The 19583-nt window shown below is 35.2% G+C and overlaps 1 protein-coding gene across 1 annotated transcript in view; it reads right to left on the bottom strand.

Moving 5' to 3' along the window:
• The window catches only part of RGS22 (regulator of G protein signaling 22), a gene marked incomplete at its 5' end in the record, with an annotated part of 158281 nt that overhangs the window by 30519 nt on the left and 108179 nt on the right, over window positions 1–19583 (bottom strand). The window contains 3 exons of the mRNA XM_063079264.1: window positions 14023–14103; window positions 14216–14309; window positions 16087–16185. Of these exons, the coding sequence (XP_062935334.1) occupies window positions 14023–14103; window positions 14216–14309; window positions 16087–16185 (274 nt within the window). The remainder of the gene's footprint in view (window positions 1–14022; window positions 14104–14215; window positions 14310–16086; window positions 16186–19583) is intronic.

Raw genomic sequence — 19583 nt, 5'->3', positions numbered from 1 at the left:
GCCCCCCTCCCCTCCTGAACTCTGGTAACCATTATTCTACTCTTTAAGAATCTACTTCTTTGAGAATCACTTTTTTTCCTTTTTCTTTTGATTCCACATATAAGTGAGATCATGCAGTATTTGTCTTTCTGTGCCTGACTTACTTAACATGATGGTTTCCAGTTCCACACAAGTTGCTGCAAATGATAAGATATCATTCCTTTTTATAGCTGAAGAGTATTCCATTGTATATATACCACAGTTTTTTTTTTATCCATTCATCTGTTGATGAGAATTTAGGTTGATTCCATCTCTTGGCTATTGTGAATACTGTTGCGATAAAGGTGAGAGTTCAGGTGTCCTTTTGATATAGTGATTTCATTTCCTTTGGGTATATACCCAGCAGTGGGATAGCTGGGTCATAAGGTAGATCTATTTTTAGTTCTCTAAGGAATCTCCATAATGTTTTACACAATGGCTGTACCAATTTAAATTCCCACCAACAATATAGGAAGGCTCCCTTTTCTCCACATTCTTGTCAGCATTTGTTATTTTCTGTCAATAACAGTCATTTTAACTGGGGTGAGATGATATCTCATTGTGGTTTTAATTTGCATTTCCCTGATGATTAGTGATTTTGACCATTTTTTCTTGTGTGTGTTGGCCATTTTGGTGTTTTCTTTTGAGAAATGTCTGTTCAGTTCCTTTGTCCCTTTTTAATTGTTTTTTTCTTTCTTTTTTTTTTTTGTTTTGTTTTGTTTTTGCTGTTCTGTTCCTTATATATTCTGGATATCAGCCCTTTGTCTGATGTGTAGTTTGCAAACACTTTCTCTCATTCTGTAGATTGTTTCTTCACTTTGTTGAGAGTGTTCATGGCTGTGTGGAAGCTTTTCAGTTTGGTATAGTTTTGTTTGTGTATTTTTGCTTTAGTTGCCTGTGTCTTTGTAGTTTTACTCAAAAAAGGCTGCCCATTTGCATTTTGTGTAATGTCTCCACTATGTTTTCTTTTAGTAGTTTCATAGTTTTGAGTCTTAAATTTAGGTCTTTGATCCACTTTAAGTAGATTTTTGTTTACGGTGAGACAGAGGTCTAGTTTCAATCCTCTGTATGTGGATATCCAGTTTTCCCACCACCATTTACTGAAGAGGCAGTTCTTTGCCCCTGTATATTCTTGGCAACTTTGTCATAAGTCAGTTGGCAGTATGTTGGTTTATTTCTGGGCTCTCTATTCTGTCCCACTGGTCCATTTGTCTATTTTAATGCCAGTACCATGCTGTTTTTGGTTACTATAGCTTTACAATATATTTTGAAGTCAGGAAGTATGATGCCCCCAACTTTGTTCTTTTTGTTCAAGATTGCTTTAGCTATATGGGTTCTTTTATGGTTCTATACAAATTTTAAGATCTTTTTTTCTATTTCTGTGAAGAATGTCATTGATACTTTGATAGGGATAGTGTTGAATGTGTAGATTGCTTTGGGTAATATGGACATTTCGATGATGTTAATTCCTCCAATCTGAGAATTGGGACATCTTTGCATTTGTGTCTTTTTCAGTTTTTTTCACCAATGTTTTATAGTTTTCATTGTAGAGGTCTTTCACCTCCTTGGTTAAATTTACTACTAGATATTCCATTTTTTTGGTAGGTATTGTGAATGGGATTACTTTCTTGATTTCTTCTTCAGATATTTCATTATTGTCATATAGGAAGTCTATTGTTTTTTGTGTGTTGATTTTGTATCCTGCCACTATACTAAATTCACTTATTAGTTCTAGTAAATTTTGGTGGAGTCTTTAGTGTTTTCTATGTATAGGAAGTGACATGATATGATCCTAACAAAGGATAGTTTGACTTCCTTCTTTCCAATCTGAATGCCATTTATTGCTTTCTCTTGCCTTTTTTGCACTGGCTAGAACTTCTAGTACAATGTTGAATAAGAGTGGGGAATGTGGGCATCCTTATCTTGTTTCAGATCTTAGAGGAAAAGCCCTCAATTTTTGTCCATTCAGTCTGATATCAGCTGTGGGTTTGTCATATATGGTCTTTATTGTGTTGAGGTACATTCCTTCCATACCTAATTTGTTGAGTGTTTTTATCATGAAGGGGTGTTAGATTTTATCAAATGCTTTTTCTGCACTTATTGAAATGATCGTATGGGTTTTTTCTTTCATTCTGTTGATATGATGTATAACACTTATAGATTTGTGCATGTTGAACCATCCTTGCCTCCCGGGATGAATCCCACTTAATCAAGGCGAATAATCTTTTTAATGTGTTGTTGAATTCTGTTTGCTAGTACTTTGTTCAGGAAGTTTTTATCTAAGTTTATTAGGGATATTGGTCTGTAGTTTTCTGTTTTTTGTTGGGTCTTTTTCCGGTTTTGGTATGAGGTCAAGGTTGGCCTAGTAGAATGAGTTTGGAAGTATTCCCTCCTCTCAATTTTTTGGAAGAGTTTGAAAACCATTGGTATTAGATATTCTTTAAAAGTCTGGTAGAATTTGGCATTGAAGCCATCTGGTCCTGAGTTTTCTTTATTGGAAAACTTTTTATTAGCGCCTCAATCTCATTACCTGTTTTTGGTCTGTTTACATTTTCTAGTTCTTGATGATTCAACTTTGGTGAGGAATTTATCCATTTCTTCTTGGTTTTCCGGTTTGTTCACATATAGTTGTTCATAGCAGTCTTTTAGGATCCTTTGTATTTCTGTGATATCAATTATTTCATTTTTGACTTTATTGAGTCTTCTCTCTTGTTTTCTTCATTAGTTTAGCTAAAGGTTTATCAATTTTGTTTATCTTTTCAAAACACCAGCACTTTGTTTCATTGATCTTTTGTATTTTTTATTCAATCTCTAATTCATTTATTTCTGCTCCGCTCTTGGTTATTTTTCTCCTTCTACTGATTTGAGGTTTGGTTTGTTCTTGTTTTTCCAGCTACTTAAGGTGAAATATTAGGTTGTTTATTTGAAGTCTTTTTTCTTTTCAATGTAGGCATTTATTGCTATAAACTTCCCTCCAAGAACAGCTTTTGTTGTATCTCATAGGTTCTGGTATGTTGTGTTTTCATTTTTGTCTCCAGGAATGTTTTAATTTCCTTTTTGATTTCTTCTTTGACCCATTTACTGTTTAGGAGCGTGTTGTTTAATTTCCATGTATTTGTATGGTTTCTAGTGTCCCTTTTTTTGTTGATTTCTAGTTTTATTCCCTTTTGGTCAAAGTAGTTGATATGCTTTCAATTTAAAAAAATTTTTGAGGCTTGTTTTGTGTACTAACATATGGTCTATGCTAGAGAATGTTCCACATGCTGCTGAGAATTTGTATTCTGTAGCTGTTGGATAAAATGTTCTATATATGTCCATTAGATCCAATTGGCCTAAAGGACAGATTAATGCTGATGTTTCCTGGTTAATTGTCTAGATGATCTGTCCTTTGATGAAAGTGGGGTGTTAAAGTCTCTAACTATTATTATGTTGGAGTCTTTCTCCTGTTAGGTCTAACAGTAATTGCTTTACACAATTGGGTGCTTTGGAGTAGGGTGTGTGTATATTTAGAATATTTACATCCTCTTGTTGAATTGATCCCTTTATCTTTATATAATGACCTTCCTTATCTTTTTTTTTTTTTTTACTTTCCTTGGCTTAAAGTCTATTTTATCTGATATAAGTATAGTTAATCCTACTCTTTTTTGTTTTCCATTTGCATGAAATATCTTTGCCTATCCCTTCATTTTCAGACAGGATTTGTGTTTATACAAAAAGTGAGTTTCTTGTAGGCAGCATATTGTTGGTTCTTGTTTGTAATCCATTGAGCCACTCTTTGTCTTTTAATTGGGGCATTTAATCCATTTACATTTAGAGATATTATTGATATATAGACATGCTACTGCCATTTTGTTCCTTTTTTCTGATTGTTTTGTTGATCCTTTTTTCCCAAACTTATTGTCTAGTGGTGGATTTTGATTTCTTGCTATTTATTTTTAGAATGTCTCTTCTAAGTTTTTGTGTTATAGTTACCATGAGGCTTATATATATATATAAGTTATAATTATAACAGATTATTTTAGATTAATAACAACTTAACTTTGATATCTAAGAAAAAAAAAAAAACACAGCCAACTTTATGGTTTGCATCATTAACCCTCACTTTTTGACAATTTGTTGTTTCAAGTTACATCTTTTAATACTGCTTATCTCTTATATGATTGTTGTATATGTTAGTGTCTTGTTAGGTTTGTCCTTTAGTTTTCATACTAAGGATATAAGCATTTCATCCACCACCCTTATGACATTAGAGTATTCTGAGATGTCTGTAAACTTACTCTACTACTGAATTATGTACCTCCAAATGTTTTTGCACCTTAGCATCATCATCTTTCAGACTGTAGAACTCCCTTGGCATTTCTCGTAAGACAGATCTAGTGTTGATGAATCCCCTTAGCTTTTGTTTGTCTGGGAAAGACTTTATTTCTCCTTTATATTTGAAGGTTTGTTTTGCCAGATACAAAATTCTCGACATTTTCTTTTTCCTTCAGCACCCTGAATATATCATCCCATTCTCTTCTTGCCTTTAGGGTTTCTACTGAGAGACATATTGGGGATTCATTGAATGTTATACATTTCTTTTCTCTAGCTGCTTTCAGTATTCTTTCTTCATCTTCGTTTTTTCATAATTTGATTATGATGTGCCTTCGGGTGTTCCTCCTTGGGAGTGAGTTTGATTGGTTACCTCTGAGATTCCTGATCCTGGATGCTGTCATCTTTCTCCATACTTGGGAAATTTGGGGCCATTATTTTCTTGAAAATGTTTTCTACATTTCTTCCTTTTTCCTATCCTTTGGGAATGCCAATATGTGGAGGTTATTTGACTTGAGGCAGTGCCATATTTTCATTTCTCTTTCATTTTTTCTTTTTGCTCCTCTGATTTGATAGTTTCATATGTTCTGTCTTCAAGCTCACTAATTTTTTTCTCAGTTTGATTAAATCTGCTGTTGGCACTTTCCATTGAGTCTTTCATTTCAGATAATGTATTCCTTATTTCTAGAATTTTGATTTTTTTAAAAATTGTTTGAATTCCTTTGTCAAATTTCTCATTCTGCTCCTGGATTGTTTTACAGATATCATTTAATTTTCTATCTGAATTTTTTTTGTGACTCCCTGAACAACTTTAAGAGGATTATTCTGAATTCTCTGTCAGACATTTCATAAATCTGCTGTTCCTCTGGGTCCATTGCTGGTGTTTGGTTTCCTTCAATGGTGTCATATTTCTGTGTTTTTTCTCGATCTTTGTGTGTTTATGTTGATGCGTAGGCATCTGAGGAGACTGCTACTGCTTCTAGGTTTTATAGGTATTCTTTGGTGGTGTTAGACTTTTACTTATTAATATCAGAGTTTTGTCTCTGGTCTGTGGTTTTGGTTAATTCCAAAACTGAGGGAACTTCTTGTGGGGACCAGCACTTGAGCTCTGTGGTAGCACTACATTGCTGCTTCACTGCTGATTCCCTGGGGTAGGTATTTTGTGTGGACTGGATATAATTGTTGACCTTTTAATCACTCTGGGTCTTGTGAAGTCAGATACACCTGAGCTGTTGGAAATTCTGGCATGGGACTGAATCTTTCCAGCAAAATGTTCCCCCTGCAGTTCTGTCGCCCTGACCAATCTCCACTGAGTGGGTTGTGACAGTCAGAAGGCAGATCAGCTTCCCACTCTGTACCCCAATGTTCTCCTGGTGGGCCAGCCTCCCTCTTGTATTCTAAATGCTTCCCTGTGAAGTGGGCTGTGTGCTGGTCCCTTGTGATGACTCACTGGCCTCTGGTGGCTCCTTTCTTTGGTCAGCTTTTTGCTTCTATGTGGGTCCACAGGAACCCTGTCAGTGGTCTTCTAGGGGCTGGTATGGTGCTCTCTGAGGCCCTCTTTCTCCCTGCCGATTCCAGACAATTTCACACAAAGGCTTAGCTGCAGATTTGATGGCTACTGCTCCGTGTGTGCTACGACCTCTTCCTGCCTTTCACATGCCCAACCCTGAAGCATCTGGGGTTTGAAATGGTCGGATTGGTTTCTTCCTCCTGTCACCATGGCTTCTCCCACTTTCACTCACTCTGTGTGTCTCTCCTCCTCTTCCTGAGCTCCAGCAGTCCTTGTTGGGAGTTTTTGCTTTTTAATAGTTGTAAATTGGTCAACTGTGGGGAAGAACGATGTTGGGGACCATCTATTCTGCCATCTTGATGACATCACTCTCTCTGTCATTTATTTTCATTCTTTTTTTCTGTTCTTCAGTTTGGCTAATCTCTACTGATCTATCCCCAAGTTCACTCATTCTTTCTTCTGCCAATCCAGATTTGCTATTGGACTCCTGCAGTGAATTTTCCATTTCAGTTATTACACTTTTCAACTCCAGAATATCCATTTTAAAAAAATTTCTTTTTATTGATATTCTTTAATGAGTTATTGCAATCATGCTTTACCTCATAATTTCCTTGTGTTATTTAAGCATATTTAGTAGTGATTTGAAATCTTTTTCTACATGGTCTAAGAAGTGGGTCACTCTCAGATACAGTTTCTATTGATTGCTTTTCTTCCTTTCGGGCCACACTTTCCTATTTATTTACATGTCTTGAAATTTTTTTAAAAACTGGAAATTTTAGATAATATATTGTAGCATGTTTGGATTCTGATTGATCCCCACCCCAACACACATCGGGGGGGCTGTTATAGTTTTGTTTGTTACTTCTTTTGTGACCTGCCCAAACCAATTCTATAATTTGTCTTCCCTACTTATGTCTCTGCTTGTTTTTTTAAAAAATTATTTTTTTTATTTTTAAGTCTTGCTTCCTAGGGGCCACCTCTTGGTCAGCGCAGCTTAGTGGTAAGTCTGGTTAGGAGTATAACCTGAACACCTGGAGCTTCTGGGTAGTGAACACATGGAAGTGTTGGGAGGGTGGCTCACTCAGGGAGGGCATGGAACTTCCAAGCCCCTTCCCACATTCCTTGCCCTGTGCATTTCTTCCATTTGGCTGTTCCTGAGTTGTATCCTACATAGTAAAGCAGTAAACATAAGTAAATGTTTCCTGAGTTTTGTGAGCCATTATAGCAAATAATGCAACATGAGGAGGGGAGTGCAGGAACTTCCAATTTATAGTTGGTTGGTCAGAAGCACAGTTGACAACTTGGGACTTGCAATTGACTCTGAAGTGGAGGTGGTTTTGTGGGACTGAGTCCTTAACCTGTGGGGTCTGAGCTAACACTGAATAGTTAGTGTCAGAATTAAATCAATTTGTAGGACAGTCAGTTGGTGTACCCAGAGAATTGAAGAATTGGTATGGAAAACCCACACATTTGGTGTCAGAAGAGTTGTAGGTAGAGGAAAGTTTCTCATAGAGTTGGTGTCAGAGAAGTGGGGTTTCCTACAATAACCCTGGCTTACAGAAACATGTTTTGGGAAGAGAAAGGGTAAAAGAATGAGAGAGGAGTGGACATGGGGCTACTGCAACAGTGCAGAGATGGAGTAATCTAGACATATTCCTCTTGCACTCTTATATACAACATGCCAATAAGATCTGTCCTGTCTGCCAGCAAAAGAGACAGTGACTGCAGATGGCTATGGGGCCAATTCCCTAGTGGGACCTTGTGGCCTATCCTACCCTGTTAGAACTACCACATCATGGACCTGGATGGGGGGAATGGAAGCATCCTTAGACCAAAGTGCCACAGACCCCTAACTATTCCTATTGAGGTTCAGTAGTTTTTCTTGAATAAATGCTTCTCAATTTGTTGTATGCCTTTTTTCAATTTCCAGAATTCTGAAGTGGTTGTTTTGATGAATTTGTCCAGTTTTATTGCTTCTTTGCGGTGAGATGATTTGCTGAACTCCTTATCTGGCCAGTCCAGAAGTCCCCAAATTTAAGAAGTTGCTAAAGGCTCCAAATTTGATATATCAAACTATGCCTTATAACACTTCTCTCTGAAAATCCCAGACATGATAATAAAGGAACCCAAAGAGAATGAACATACAAAAGCTTTGAATATGGGAGAGGAAGCCATCAGTGCACCAGAGATTTTGAAAATATTTATAAGGTAGAAAGGTGATGGGATGTTACTGACATAAACCAGAGCAGAGAACAGAAACAATATGATGATAATGTTTTGAAAAAGGAAGAATGGGCAACACTAGTAGTCACAATTTATCTTCTGGGCAGGAATGGTAAAGATATCTTCTTAGGTACTGAATCTATTCCATGGGAGAAACTCTCTTGTCCTCAGTCCTCTGGGGCCCTTGGTTTTGTCTTCTGGGAAAATATTTCACATCATTCTCTACACAACATCTGAAGTTGCCATTGGAGAGAGTGGCCTCTTTGGGGACTGTACAGATTTCACAGCCTGCTTTCTGATGATGCAAATTTGGGGGACTAGTGGTTATTTTATTTTACTTTTGGCTGGCCATTATGGGGATCGAAACTCTCTAGTCGTTATTTTAGAGATTGAAAAATTACAGGCATTTTTGTGCCAGGTTTGCGGTTTTGCTGAGAATACAAATCCATCAAAATGTGAGCAAGCTTTCAGCCTATTTACTACCCGTCAGTTCCATGTCCAAATCTCTTCTGGTCATAGTTCTTAAGCCTGCAAACTCTCTTATTTTACTTATTCATTTCTGTACTTAGTACGTTTTCCTCTGTTGTGTTAGTGGTGGCTATTTTAAGGTCATCTAAAACAACAGGCTAACTTAGGATGGCCTTCATCTTGACCTTTGTCACAGGGTACCACCATCCGGATGAAATGTCTTAAAAAGAGAAACTTTTGTACAGAGTAATGACCAAAGACCCTGCCTTACGGGAAATAGTTGCAGTTGGTTTTACCAACTTTGAGGCTCCAAATTATTAGATTTTACATCAATTTTAATTGCAAGCCACAGTCAGAGAATGAGGCTGTGTGTTAACAGAGTTGTATTCGCTTCCATTTGTACTTGTAAACTTTAATTTTTGCCTGTTATCTCTTATGGTACCCTGCTAAAAGCAGCAACCAACACAAAAACAGACTCTTAACATTCTTTTTTTTAACGTCTTCCTTTAGAAATCTATGGGCACAGTAGGCACACGGTCTGCCTTCCAATTTATTGGAAGTAACAGTTCTACCAAATATTTTGTCATAATATTACAAAGGTTACCAGCTTTCCAGCCTATAATTAATTACCTGTTTCCTTGCTGCCCAGTGATTGACTGCTTGCTTAGTCAATGACACGTATTTTAGGTTCTTGTTATGATAGTACCCTATTACTGGTAGTAATTTTTGCATGAATTAAGATATACTATAAGCTGCTATACCTAAAATAGTGACTTAGACAAGATAGGGATTTGTTTTTCTCCCATGTAATAGCCCAGAGTGAGGCAGCTCTCCTTCACGAGGCCATCCAGAGACCCCCAGCTCCATAATTCCTTGTGCTCAATCCATGTGGTGGAAGCTTACCAGCCAGCACCACAACTATGATCCAGCTTACAGGAAGAGGGAGGATAGAATAAGGTTGGCAAGCATTTTCGTTTTTAAAAGACTAAAATGGATATTGCATACTTCTGTTCATATCCTCTTGGCCTGAACTTAGTCACACAGCCTTATCTATCCTCCAAGTAGATTGGGAAATGACAGTTAACTCCAGCTAGGTAGTCATAAGCACAGCTAAAACTTGGGATTCCATTACTAAAAGGAATAGGAGTAGGATAGATGTTGGAAAATAGCAGTCTATGTCACAATGGGAGTAGGGAGCGAGATTACCACTTAATATCATGTACTATTGAATTTTTTTTACTGAGTGCCTATATTAGTTTTATAGTAGTAACAATGAAGAAGAGGTTGCTAAAATAAAAACTATTTCAGGCCAGGCAACATACTAAGCATTTGACTCTGGAAAAGGAAACAGTGCAGAAGTTAAATTAATTTTTAGAAAATTTTGATCTAAAATTGTAATTGAAAATATAAAAATAATTGCTCATTGAGGAATAGACCAATACTCTATAGAGAGTTACACATTAAAAAGTTCCAATATTATAAACTCATAGACTCAAGTAATATTAGTTTAAAAGTTCTTTACACGTAAGTAAACTGAGACAAAAGAGATTAAATGGCCCCAAATTAGAAAGGCAGCAATAGCTTCAGGACTAGAACCAAATTCTACTGAATCATTGGATGTATAATACCTAATACTTTTTTTGAGGCAGAAATTTTGCTGTAATTTTAAAAAGAGTATGCCAATTAAAAAAAGATAATTCAATTATTCACAGATTATGTACTATAAAGAAATTTCAATTATATGACAAATAATAAAGATATACATTTAATATAACATGTATTGTTATATCTTTAATACTAAATTAGCTTATTAAAAAATAATATACACAAATTGAATGTGACCCAACTGGCCAAATTACTTTAGGATTACTTCATTAATGTATTCATTTCAAAATACATTTATTCACCCCCAATAATAATGTAAACAAAAAAAGTATGTGCTCAATTCTCCCATGTTTGAAGGATATAAGTTGACATAGCATACATAGCAATTTGTGTGTTTTTAAAACCTAAGACTCTTTCAAAAGTGAACTGTATTTTCTTCAAGAGAACTCATAAAATTAAGAAGCACAGCAGATGCAAAAACACAGCACAATTAGAATTTATTCATTTATTTGAACACACCCAAGTCATATTTAAGGGCACTTTTAAGATTATCTAAAATATGGAATATGTTACATTACGTGTAAGTAAGGAATTTAAGTTCTATTAATTCAACAAACATTGGCTGAACATCTCCTTCAGGCATTATACTTCCAAAGATGATGTAAAAGAAGTTATTTGAGTGAATTTATTTTTTTAGTTTTAGCTTTCTATTTATTTTTTTATTATTATTTTTTGTCTTGAAAAACATAAGGGTTTAATCTTTAACAACTAAGTATTTATAGATATTTGTTGTCTTTGTGTGATCCAAATTTTATGCTTTTTGATAGTAGAAGTAGAGAATAATCATGGGCAGTTACAAAAATAATCACTTAAAATCTTTTTAAGGAAAATAGCATTCTGTATTTTTAAATGTGGCCAGATTTAGCGAAGGAAGGAAAAAGAGATGTTAATTAGGACCCAGACCCAAGGTGATGAGGATCTGGAATAAGGCAGTCATCCAACAATGAAAGGTAAGAAGGAGATACACTGAAGAGATTTTATGAAGAATCAGTAGAACCAACAGTGTACTTCCTGGGTACACTATTATAAGGAAATTGCCTCCAGTGGCAAAAATTGGAACAAGCCCATGCTGTGGGATGCTTTGAGGGCGGGCCAAAAATGAATACATAAATAGTTATAATATAAAAATCACCATCACCTTAGTATATATAATACAATAAAAACTTTTACTTAACATGTTAACCTTTCTTAATTTTATCTTAACAAAACTGACTGTAGAATACTTTAAATTCAGGTGTCAAACTTTAGGGCCCCAATCCAACATGTAAGAGCTTGGAAGTCATCACTGACATCCTCACAACAAGAAAAAAGCTGAACAAATTGAAAATCAACAATTCTTCTTAGCTCCATCAAAGTATTATAGTAATAGGGCAAACGGCTGCTCCTAAAACTGGAAAGACTGGCAGGTACAGAGAATCACAGCTCACAGAGAGCAGAATCCTGCACCTGGGGCCTATGGACAAATGAAATGACTGGCAGCAATGTGATAAGGGACAGGAGGGAGGAATTGGGAATACTCTGTAATAAGACATTTGCACCACCCATGAGGTGCTAGAGTGTTATTTGAAAGTGGACATTTATTAGTTGTAAATGTATAGTATGAACTTCAGGACAACCAATAAGAAAATTATAAAAAGAAGTATAATTGATATGCTAAGAGAACAGAGAAAACGGAACCGCATAAAAATTCTCAATTAAAACCAGAGAAGGCAGAACACGTGTGGAAGACAAAAAATAAAGAATAAGGACAATGACTGGAAAACAGTTACAAACTTCATGGCCCCTATAGGGTATGGGGCACTTTAGGAGCACAGGGAACTACAGGGTTCCAATGACTTTAAAAAAAAAAAAAAAGTGTCCCAAAACCACTATTTTAGAAGAACGATGATCTCTGAAGTGTGTCTCCTGATCCATTCCCCATTTAAAATGTCTAACTATTTAGATAATTTGGAAAAACAGTTTCTACTTTGAAAATACTTTCTGGGATTATATAAGACTGGAAGTCCAATGCTTCCAATTCAGCAATCCGGGTCACAGTCCTCAGAGTGCCTGAGTCATGAAGCCTATAGATGATCTTCCCAGGTTTTTTCTTACACATTCTCCTGTCCTCCAGGAAAAAGTATAGGAGGGTGTACGTCTGGGTTCTCTTTGCCACAGGTGTAGCTCCAGGTAGTAAGAGGGCTTTTATCTTTTGAAGCTATTTTCTTGCTACCCTAACAATTTATCTAAAGAGTGGTCTGTGGAACACCCGCATCAGAATCACCTGGGATGTCTGTTAAAGATGGAGATTCCTGGGTCCTGCCCAAGATCTGCTGAATCAGACTCCCAGGAAGTGGGCCCAGAAACCTGCAATGCTAGCAAATGTCACAGTGAGTCTTACGCACACTAAAGCGTGAGAACCACTGCTTTAATATACAGTTCCTGTAGAGTTAGGGGGAGGATGGGGAATGCGCTTCCATTTATGTTGTGAGTCAATTTATTGCTAGGAATATTCGTTCCCTAATCACCTTTGGAATATATCTGCTAAGCAAATATAGTAAATGGTCAAGAAATATTTGTTGAAAGATTACTTGAGCAGTATAACATTATACTTCCTTAAGGTCTGGGATAAGCAAAACAGTTTGATTCTTCCAACCTAGATAGTAGTCATTTTATTCTAAATAGGTTTTAACCTTTTTTAATAGTCTTTTACATTATGTATACAGAATAGCTGGAATTTTAAAATTATGGAAGTAAATCAAGCCAAACTTTATTTAGATGTTAGGCTTGCGCTAATGCAGACCATCAAAAAATCACTTGAGCTTCTCATGTCAGTTAAATTTACTTTAAAGAATTCCTGCAAAGGAAAAATAAATGAATGAAAACGTTAAGCATCTATAGAAAATACAAATCCAAATAACAATAAAAACTTTAGAGTTGTCATAAGAACGAAAAAAGTGAACAGATGTGCCAGCATGCCCTAAATGTTGGGGGCACTATGAGGTTGGCCTAAGGGTGGGGGACTGTCATAAGCTTGCAGTGGTTAGGGTAAACTAGAAGAAAAAGAAAACGAGCAGACTCAGAACATTAAGGCCTACTCATCAAACCCTCCCAGGAACCAGAAAACTAAGCATTTTGAGAAACCCAAAAGCTAATCTGCAAGAGAATTAGTAAGAGGAGACTTTTAACTGGGTTCTTCAAATACTGGGTCAAAGGGTTACACATACACTACATTATACTAGACTATTTTGTAAAGGCATTGTTAAACTCTAACGTTAGTATCCAATCAAAACTGTATAATCACATCAGTATCTGTAGGTGAAAAGGGTCCCAGCTCAATTTTCAGTTCCTTCTTATTCCTTTCCCCAACTTGGGAAAATTTAGGTAGAGATCATTCATCCATACATGTTCTTTGTGGAAGAGAATAGGTAAGGAGTAAGTATAAGCAATTAATGATCACTCTCTCGAGGCCTTATTTCTCAGGAGACAGTGTCATTCGAAAGGGAGGCAAGGTACTCCTACCCATCAATTTGTTAGTGAGGCTTATGTGCGTGTGTGTAGTATGTATGTGTGTGCCTGTGGTTTATATGTGTGCATGTGCATGAGTGTGAGTGTTAAACAGACATTGGTGAGACTGACCAACTCTCAGACTATGACTTACCTTGCAGAAAGGACACACAGACACACAGATACACACAGAAATTCTCCTAACTCAGGGGTCACAGCAGTTGTGGGGGTAGTCAGTCCTCATCCCTTCCTCCCTATGTTTTCTGGAGGGCCAGGAGAAAGGCAGAACTCCAACAGTAAGGAAGAAAAAACTGAAGATAGACTCATCATTGGAAACTCACTCTGGCTGGTGTGGGAAGACATAGTCTTTTTCAATGTCATAGCTGAAGGAGTAGGCTTAAAATTTGTGAGAGATGGTATGCCTGAACAAAAATGAGAAATAAGAAAAACAGTGAAGTAATCATTAGCAAAGTCCTTTAAAATTAATCTGTGATAGATAACAAAGCAACCCTGTAAGCAAAAAGCAAAAATCACCTGTAAACAACTTTCTTTCCATTTCTTCTTGGATTTTAAGAAGAATTCTTTCCTGTTCTAAGGCTTCTATGTACTTTGAGTAGCACCAAGTTGGCTAGAAAAGCAAATTTTCAAAGTTAATTTTGGAAATTTTAGCCTCAGGAAATATACTGAAGGTAAGACAGCTTTTATCAGCCCCTTCATTTAAACTTTTTATTGAAGCATAACACATATAAAATGCATATATTGTACATTTATAATGATATGAATTTTCACAAACTAAACTTGTGTATGTAACCTATTAACTGAGTACCACAGATTATTACCAACCTACCTTACTCCATTTTCATAAGAATATTCATGATAAATTAAAGGTACTTTTTTCAATAGTCTTGACCTAAATTAATTCCCTAATTGGGAGGGAGGGGATAGGGTGAGATGTAATCATATACTATTTCTCAGTGAATCAGTGTCACAAAAGCTTTATAGATATCTTGACAACTATTCAATCACCTTTATGTAATCAATTTCATTATGCATTAAGGTGCTTAGGAAAGATCCAAGTTTTGGGGGGAGGGTAACTTTGCATTTGGATTAATTACAATTCTTCCATGTGCAAAATGTATCTGAAACAAATGCATATATCCACACGTGCATGTCAGTGTATTATTATTTTACAAATTGCTAGAGTAATTCAACATGTATACTTTAAATAGCAATCATCATCATCATCATCATCATCTATATATGTATGTCTTTGGTTTCCAAAAGCTTTTCAGTTTCTTACAAAAACCTTGAGATATGACAGGATATCATCATCATCCTCACCTCCCTTCCTCTCTCTCCCTCCCTTTCTTTCTTTTTAACAGATAAGGAAATGGGCTCAAAAGAAATTATGTGGTTATTTTTAGGTTTCAAGATAACTGATTTGTAAGTGACAGAGTAAAAATTAGAAGCCTGGTATTTCTTTTTTTTTTTTGTCCTTTTCGTGACCAGCACTCAGCCAGTGAGTGCACCGGTTATTCCTATATAGGATCCGAACCCGCGGCGGGAGCATCACCGCTCTCCCAGCGCTGCACTCTCCCGAGTGCACCATGGGCTCGGCCCAGAAGCCTGGTACTTCTAATTCCATATCTCCCCCTTTATTTTTATACTGTGTTTCTGGAATTTAATGCCTGTCATTTGCTAATGAATGTACTGCTAAATGGTATCATTAGGTATTATATGCTTTTAGGTATATCTCTTTCAGCATATGGTTCCATGAAATTGGATACTTCTCTCAATAACAGCTTCATAGTCTATCAGTTACAAAAAGATTGCTTCTTGAGTTAGTATTACCCAGAAATGCAAATGCTTTCAGTACAAGACATTGAAAATGGACATAAATTAAACTCGTGAAATTTCAGGAAAGTGATACCAATGCGCTAATTATAAATGTAAATGTAAACATAAAAACTATAAATGTGTACTGGCTAATTTTATAACCACCTCGAAGAACTAAAAGATTGAGACTAAGCATTTGACATTCTTCTATCATATGGAATATGATATCATGTACCAAGAATATAAAAATCTATAGTATTTGATCTCATTCTCTGTATTATACTGTCCTATTCTCTTTTCCAGTATGATCATCATTACAGCTTCTGTAACTTAAATCTTCTTCATGTGTATCAAGAAGTTATTTTTCTTGATTATATTGTACAGTACTGGCTGAAATTTTAATCATCTCTGAAGCTCAAGGAGATTCCCTTGCAGTCCCTTCTACTATTATAATTTGGCCTCATTTTTAAGCAAACACACCTCTAGTACTGTACAATGACTTGGTAACTGCATTCAGCTATCCAGTGCCCTGGAGAGGAAGTGAGATCTGGGCCAGCTTGCCTCCTTACCTGTCGGGCGTATGCCTGCAGGCCTAGGAAGGAATCACTGACTAAAGGAGCTGTTTTGGTAGCAGAGCCTGAAGCACTTGCATATTGTTTGATTCCATCCTGTAATTATATTAAATTGTGTTATTCTAAATAAGGGATAATGCTATGTTACTATAAACTTACAGTTAAGGAGCCATAATAACATATGAAAAAATATTTTGTGGTGAGCAATATATTGAGGTTTCATCAAGTCAATATCACTAAATGACAGTCTACTATTTTGATCTTTAATTTTTTTTCATACTAATATGAAAATATTTTAAAATATTTAATAAATGATGGAGGTTGAATGTAAAAATTATCCCCAAATTCAAAGATCCAAGAAAAACCACTATGAATATTTTCATGAACATCCATCCAGATTTCACACTAGGGAAAATGCATAGATCTATAATGTAATTTTACAGTTTATTATGTAAATTTTATACAAATGAGATCAAACTATACATGCTCTTTGGAAATCTGCTTTCTCATGTAAAATATGTTGTGAAAGATGTTTCCATGTAAATAAAATAGAACTGGAATGTAAGCTGGGTCTTTGTATTATTTACCCTTGTATACCTACCTGCAGAAACAGGGTCTGCAACACAGCATGCACTCAGATGTTTGTTGAATGATAAAATGAATAAATTACATCACCATTTTCAATGGATGAATGGTCTTACGCACTCAAATATTTATTGAATGATAAAATGAATAAATTATATCACTATTTTCAACAGGTGACTAATATTCTAGTAAAGAGATGCACCACAGGTAATTTAATCAATGCCTCCTATTAGAAATTTAGGTCATTTTCAACATTTTACTATTACAAATGATGTTGTGTATATGCATCTTTGTACATTTTTATGATTCTCTTTTGTGAGAATAAATTTCTAGAACTGTATTTGCTGGATTAAAAAGAATGAATATTTTAAACAATATGTATTGTCAAACTGTCCTTTAGAAAGAATCATCTTACACATTTTCCAATAACGTATGAGTTTGCATGCCTCAACCAACATTGGGTATTGCCAATATATTCTTCTTTGTCAGTTTTCATGCCTTTCATTACTAGCAATGTTGAACATCTTTTAATGCTTTTACTCATTTGAATCTCTTTTTTGAATTGCTTGTTAATGCTCCTTGCTTAATTTTATGTTGAGTATTCATCTTTTTGGTCAAGAGTTTGGATCCCTTTATTGGCTAGGTGCAAGGGAAAAAAAAAAGAGAATCTTTTTTTCTGATTTATTTTCACTACTTATGTTACACACATTTTCCAAGTTGTCTTTTAATATTATTTACTTTTTACCATTTAAAAATTTAAACTTTGTATTTAGTTAAATCACTGTGATCCTTTGTTAATAAATTTGCCACTGTTCATTTTAAGTACTTGATATTAAACTAGATGACATTAAATCAGATAAAGCTTTTTCATACAATTCTCTTTCTGCTATCATAACTTTCTTCAGGCTACACAGCTCCATTAGATTCCTTGATAAGAATAAAAAGTGAAGGATATATTTGATATTATTTTTGCTATAAATAAGGACAATTGCTGATACACTATTAATAATTAACATTTACTTTATGACATGCATTGTGCTGCACATCTTATTTAATCCTATCTCATGATATAAATTCTATTACTATCTCCATTTTACTGATAAAAATAAGGTTTGGGAAAGTGAAGTGGTTTGCCTAATAGAACTAATAAATGGGAATGCCAGATTCAAAACAAGGCAGTCTGACTCTAGAGACTACACTGCTATCTACTATGCAATTCTGTCTCAGATCAGATGATTAAATAATACCTTACAATTTTATACTGGAGTAGCTTACATAGGTTTGTTCTTTTTTTTAAAGCGTCTGGCCAGTATGGGGATCTAAACCCTTGACCTTGGTGTTATAACACTGCACTCTAACCGATATGTATGTAGTTTATACACGTCAATTAGTACCTCTCAAATCATGTGAGATTAATATTATTGCCATTAGTTGACAGATGAAATTGATGTTCAGAGAGTGAAGAGTCATGCCCACAGTTACCTAGGGAAATCCAATACTTTTCACATTTTCAGAGCATACATATTTATGTTACCACAAAATCACAGTTTTCCTATATTAATTTTTCCAACATTTCCTCATCTGTCTTTATTGACAATAAAAATTTTGAAACAAACATCTGCTACTATATTGGTGTCCTTATATTTTCCATATAAAATAAATGCATGTATAAAATTTGCAGTTACTAATAAGTGATACCAATATGTTTTTGTATATAATAAGAGTATTCAAAAGTAGAATTCCTCTTTTTTTTTCTTTAGGATTATTCACCCTACAAAAGGATGGCTTTTCAATTGCCATTATTTGTACTTAACCCTGTTAATAGTTACCAGCTAACAGATATGTACAGATGAGGAGACCAATTCAGGACATTTACATTTCCATAACCAAAGTACAATATCAGTGATATAAACACATACGCAGAATTTTCTTGAAAAGTAGCAATTTAAGATTTTCTCTACTGTCGTTACACCATATGTCCAAACTTTCATACAATATATTTACCATATAGAAAATACTTAAGACTAAGATAGCTGTGAAGTTCTTCCTCAGATCTTAGGGTACAGTAAGAGATCATCTTTCTCTCCTCCTCACTGAGCCTACCAACAACTTAGGATCACATTCATGCAGCCTAACTGGATATGGACTTGCCTCAAGGCACTGGAGAAGGGAGATACTAGGACTTTCAGTTAGTGAAATTTCTTCCTTGTCAGATTACATAGATTGAGCTAGGTGTATATTTGGTTTGAGGGGAAAATCAGATTTGGTATTATTTGATCAATTATTTACCTAAACTATTGGAAGGGAAAAATTTTAAAGTAAATAATCCAAAAATAATTATATTTAACTTTAATAATATTATTTCACTAATATATATGCTTATGACTGCCCCATTGTTACAAAATTCATAGTGCATCAAAAACAATATATGAAGCCACAATGTGAAGAACTGATTCAGGACAAGCAAGCTTCTGCAGGCACCCCCTCCTATTTTCTGGCTTATATGACTTCCCTGATGCCCACTCTACACTGGAAATATCATCAACCTCCAGATAATATAAAATATCAACCAAAGATAAGCTTCTGAAAATCTGATCTATTTGCTGTGCAGCATCATTCATTTAAAAATATTATTAAATATTAAATACATATAAAAATATTTATAACACACACATAAGACATGAATAATAACAATACCATCAAAGCTTGAAAAATAAAATACTACGGGTGCCTTTGATCCCCTTTGTGCCACTCCCCAATCCCATCCTTCATCTCCACCCCACCTGCAAAGGTAATCACTATACTGAATTTTGTGTGTTTATCATTTCTTTTTCTTGTTTATATTTTACCACATTAATATTGCTTATTTTGTGTGATTTTTAATTTTACACAAGTAGAATTGACTGCTT

Source organism: Cynocephalus volans, chromosome 15 (assembly GCF_027409185.1).
Source record: "Cynocephalus volans isolate mCynVol1 chromosome 15, mCynVol1.pri, whole genome shotgun sequence".
In the NCBI taxonomy this organism is placed as follows: domain Eukaryota; kingdom Metazoa; phylum Chordata; class Mammalia; order Dermoptera; family Cynocephalidae; genus Cynocephalus; species Cynocephalus volans.
This window is presented reverse-complemented; position numbering and strand designations above follow the sequence as displayed.